General features: G+C 36.9%; 1 protein-coding gene across 1 annotated transcript in view; it reads right to left on the minus strand.

Annotated features, from left to right (window-relative positions):
• The window catches only part of LOC103209592 (alpha-fetoprotein-like), a 23,370-nt gene that overhangs the window by 1,992 nt on the left and 16,147 nt on the right, over positions 1-5,231 (minus strand). The window contains exons 10-13 of the mRNA XM_007955484.1: positions 4,566-4,663; positions 3,842-3,980; positions 1,276-1,499; positions 264-396 (exon numbers count right to left, since the gene is read on the minus strand). Coding sequence (XP_007953675.1) covers positions 264-396; positions 1,276-1,499; positions 3,842-3,980; positions 4,566-4,663 — 594 coding nt within the window. The remainder of the gene's footprint in view (positions 1-263; positions 397-1,275; positions 1,500-3,841; positions 3,981-4,565; positions 4,664-5,231) is intronic.

Below are 5,231 nucleotides of genomic sequence, written 5' to 3' on the forward strand. Positions count from 1 at the left end.
CTATTTCTGACTTAAAAAAAAAAACTTCTTAATATATTTTTATATTACTACTCTTCTTGATATTTCATATTCTGAATATTAAAATCACGAGAAATTTGTGATGATTTTTTAGATCTCACAAAATCATTCTGTTTATTTCTAAAAGAAATTTAAATCTCTCTGGCATTGTTTTGAAGTTGTGTGTTTACAGGATATTCTTGCTATTGCTCACTACAGAAAATTCCATAGCAAGTATTTTGAGTGTGAAAATTAGTTGCACATACCTCTTCTGCGAAGCAGACCTCCTGTTCCTGCCCTTGGCAGCATGTCTCCAATAAGCCAGAGAAATCTGCAATGACTGCCTCAAGTTGTTCCTCCTTTATTTGTAGCTTTTGCTTCACAAGATTAATAAGAAATCTGATTTAAAACAACAAAATAAAGGAGGGGTCAGTTATGAAATAGTATTTGTCAAAAGCCCTTCTAGTATAGAACTTTAAGAGTCCTGCCAAACCTCTTGCTAAGCCCTCACCCCATCACCTCATCACCTTACATACTGCATACACCTTTTCTAATATCTTTGTCAAAAAGACTGAAGCTGGGAACATGCTCAGTGCTCTGCTGGTCTGGACTCATACACATTATAAATGAAAGGTCACATCACACTTCTTTCACACTTATATGTAGTGAAACACAGTCTTTGTTTCTCTTGCCTAGAATAAATTTTGATAGAGAAAAAAGGGAAGAACAGGTTTTCCAAAATGAAGGAAGATCATGTACTGTACAAAGCACATGAGCATCAACATGAATGAGAGTTTATAGAATGTGAGTTCCATTGGCTTCCATTACTATAACCATTACTGAATGTCTCCCACAACTAATTAAAATATACTTTTATAGCACAGTTGAATCAAATTGTATGGTTACTCTCTTCAAAGCATAAATAGTGAAGAATAAAATTCAATAGTGCCTTTCTAGTGCTTGAAATGAAAGTATCCAGACTTGCTGGAAGATGTAAGCTATTTCCCAAATGGATTGTCCATTTTTCCTCAACTCTACAATGCATCAAAATAATAACTGAAATATAATTTACAAACATGAAATAATCTCCCCTAGTGGATTTCTCTAGACCTACTCCCCATGAGTCTGGGAAGGCACTGAGACAAACCATCTTGAAAGACATCATAAGTGCTTTGGGGTTATAGTAGTGAGCTCAAGAGTGATTGTGTAAAGGCAGAAGTCTCAACTGCTATTTGGTCTTATCCGTCCTTTCCATGCTAGCAAACAACCATGTCTTACTCTTGTTTCATCATTTGCAGAGCTACACCCTGAGCTTGGCACAGATCTTTATGGAAGAGGAACTTGGCAGCAGAAAACGCTGGAGGGACATATGTTTCATCCACCAGCAAGTTGCTGAAGCATGGCCTCCTGTTAGCATATGAAGAAGCACAGCACTGGCCAACACCAGGGTTTATAGGAGTCCTTTCATGCCTGATGCATAATTGTCCAATAATAAGGTCAGCCTAGTTAGGAGAAACAGAAAGAAGAAAGGGAAGGGATTGGATGCAAGCCACAAAGTTGATTCAGGTTTCCAGAGAACTGTTGCAATAATTTTTGATGTCTAATTGTACGTCAGGAGCTCTGATAGCATAGTGCCCAAGGCACTTGACTGGTAACCAGAAGGCTGGTGGTTTCAAACCCACCAGCCTCTCCTCAGAAAGAAGGTTGGGCAATCTACTTCTGTAGTGATACCACCTCAGAAACCCAAGGAGGGGTTGCTATGAGTCAGATCTGACTCGACGGCACAAAACAACAATAACAATTATACATCATTAATATTACAGGAAAATTTTCTGTCTTTGTGTAAGAGCATGTGATGTCATATTCTAGATTCCAGTGTTCACTCATTTTGGGGGGCTAAACCTTAGCATTTAGTGACAAAGTTCCATATGTGACATTGAACAACTATTTGTGTTTTGTTAGACACATGCTTCCAGTTACGTACACACTTCCAACAGAATTTAAAAAAAAGAAAAAGACTCTGCTTTGAACTAAGAAAATCAATACATGGCTTACCTTTTCATGTAAATCCACATATAAACCTAATTGTATAATCTGAGTTGAAAAGAAATTGATCCAATATGAATATGTGTCTTTAAGTGTTAAAGGCTTTCCTAATGCAGAATCCTCCTACCTTCCATACTTCAGAAATATTTCTTTAGCACCTAGTTATAATTTGGAGTCCCTGGATGATGTGAGGAATTCTGGTAGTATAATTAAGGGATTTGGCTGCTAACAAAAAAGACAGCAGTTCAAACCCACCAGCTCCTCCACAGGAGAAAGATAAGGAGTCTGCTTCCATAAAGATTTACACCCTTAGAAATCCTATGGAGAAGTTCTACCCTGTCCCATGGGGTTGCTATGATTCAGAATTGACTTGATGGCAGTGATTTTGGTCTGGTTTGGTGATGCCAATGGTTAATGCTCTCACTGCTAAAGGAAAGGTTGGAGGTTAGAGTCCACCCAGCGATGCCTCAACAGAAAGACTTGATGAAAAACCACTCACTGAAAACTCTATGGAGCACACTTGTATTCTAACACACATGGGATTGTCATGAGGCAAGATTGATTTGATGGCATCTGGTTCGTTAACATGCTTTGTGTGCATACTATTTGCCTTACTAGTGCTTACTGACTTATGTGCATTACGTCCTTTGAGATAGCTGTCTTGTGAATATCACATTTCAGATGAAAGCAACTCAAACTTAGTGAGATAAATAACTTACCCAATGTGACAAACAAATACACAGGGAATGTGGAATAGAAATATAATCAGGTAGCCTCCAGAATCTCTACTTCTGAACCATTGCAACACCCTCTTTCCCAAAAATCTTATCAATGTATAGAATTCAGTAAACACTAAAGATAATGAAAGGAAAGTCTCCTTTCCCTCCTGAACTTTGGTGAAATTTTTTTTAAATATGAAGACTAACACACAAAAATTTCCATCATCAGAAAGAGGAAAAGAGAAGAAGGAGATAAAAACTTTGTCCATAGTCGTGACTTTAAGGGAAAAAAATAATTTAAAAGATTGAACCTATAGCTTATATATGACATTCCTGAAATTAACAAGTAAAGATTATTGGCCTAACTAACTGGAAAATCATTTTATTATTCAGAACATAGTATTTAGCCATAACTGACAAAGAGAACAAATTGTCCATAATAACAAAATAAGAACAACATTATTCTACAAATTAAGGCAAAAACATACATATGACTAAAAATAACGTCACTGATTTTAATCTATCAAAGGCAATACTTTTAAAAAATAATAATAATAATATTTAGTGAACAAAAAGAGGAAACCATGAGTTGAATAATTTTTTAGCCATCCCATCTTTCTTGCACATATATTTGCTCAGATATTGTTGAATTACCTGGCTGTGCTTCTAGTAACCCTTCTAAACAGGAGCTCTACCTGACCATATTTAAAAAAAAAAAAAAAAACCTTCATTGCCATCAACTCTGACTCATAGCGACCCCTCTCTGGTTTTCCGAGGCATAATCACTACAGAAGTAGATTGCCCAAGCTTCCTTCTGAGGAGTGGCTGGTGGGTTTGAACCACCAGCCTTCTGGTTAGCAGTCAAATGCCTTAGGCACTACGCTACCAAAGCTCCTAACATGACCATATGCAACCATGCAAAGCTGAGTTCTCATGCCTCCTCTAAATATAATGCATGGAACAAGCCCAGAAAAGTCATTTCCACATTGATTTTTACCATTTCCCCTCAGTGGGAATGATGAGGCTATTTCAAGTAAAACAGGGTCAAATGAAAAGGGACTAAAAAGAGAGGTACTCACTGCGCCCTCTCCACAGGCCAACTGCTTGTCCTCACTGAGATGACAGCAAGTGGCCCCTGTGGCAGCCATTTTCTTAGTAATGGCCATCAGCTCTGGTGTGGTCAGCTGAGGGGCTTTCTTCGTGTAAGCAACAAGAAACCTGAAAGAAGCATTTTATACAAATCCTAGTGAGTCATTCATGAGATTTGGACTCTTTGCTCCTTCTCAAAAACCCTCTATCTTAGCTGCTTCTGGTATCAAAAAACATGAGTCCACTTCATTTCATCCATCTACTGTATTGTCAACTTTTGATATGAATTTACTCTAACAACCACTTATTATACTCTTATTATTACCAACATACCATAGTGGAAAAAGTAACTCTGGGTAGAAGACTGACTCTTATTCACAACTTAAAAAAGGTTGTTGCTTTTAATTTTGACCTTTTCATGTTCTAACGGTGAAAGAACAGATATCTTTTCTATAAGAATGTGTGCCTTTTGGAGAACCCAAAACCAGGGCCACAGATAAGACTTCACAGACCAATCTAGTTGCTTCCTAAAAGAGAGAGCGAGGAAAGGAAAGCTGACCTCACTCAGGGACATTGAATCATAACATTACACTAGCTTCTAAACAGAAATAGGGGCTGATATTTAGAGTATTCATGAATCACTAATTTAGATTTACATTTCTCTTGCCTGTTAATAATTTCAAATCACTAAAAATGCTATTTACAAAAACATACGCATTTTGTAAGTAATATTCTCCTAATTTCTGGAAGAGACCACAGCTTCGCTTTGCCAATGCCTGGCTCTCCTGGATGTATTTTTCTAATTCTTCTTCCTGGAAATACAAGCATTATTATATGCATTTTTTTTTCTCTTACTAGACATATATAACATTGTATATAAAGCTTGACCAATAATGTTTTATTCTGTTATGAAATCAACCTTAGAGATTTTTCATATTAAGAATGGTAAAGTGTGAATTTTGAGAATTAAGATAAATAGACCAAGTTTAAAACTTTGTGAATCACCAAATTATTTAATTGCAGAACTCAATCTTTGAGTAAAGTCTTGCAGTTCTTTCTGTACATAAGTCCTGCCTTTCTAGAGCTGTTGAAACACTGATATTATTATTTTTGTGTACATCCAAAAACTCCTTGTTGACATATTTATTTCTAAGCCACTAATATTTATCAGGAGGGTCATGTTATCAGGAGGGACCAGTCCTGGAAAAAGACATCACACTCTGTAAAATAGAGGGTCACGAAAAAGAGGAAGACGCTCAACCAGATAGATTGATACAGTGGCTGCAATGATAAGCTGAACCATAGCAATTGTGAGGATGGCCCAGGACCAGGCAGTGTTTCATTGTGTTGTACATAGGGTCATTGTTGTTGTTGTTGTTG

Source organism: Orycteropus afer, unplaced genomic scaffold, assembly GCF_000298275.1.
Source record: "Orycteropus afer afer isolate SDZICR_OR568_19922 unplaced genomic scaffold, OryAfe1.0 scaffold00505, whole genome shotgun sequence".
Lineage (NCBI taxonomy): Eukaryota > Metazoa > Chordata > Mammalia > Tubulidentata > Orycteropodidae > Orycteropus > Orycteropus afer.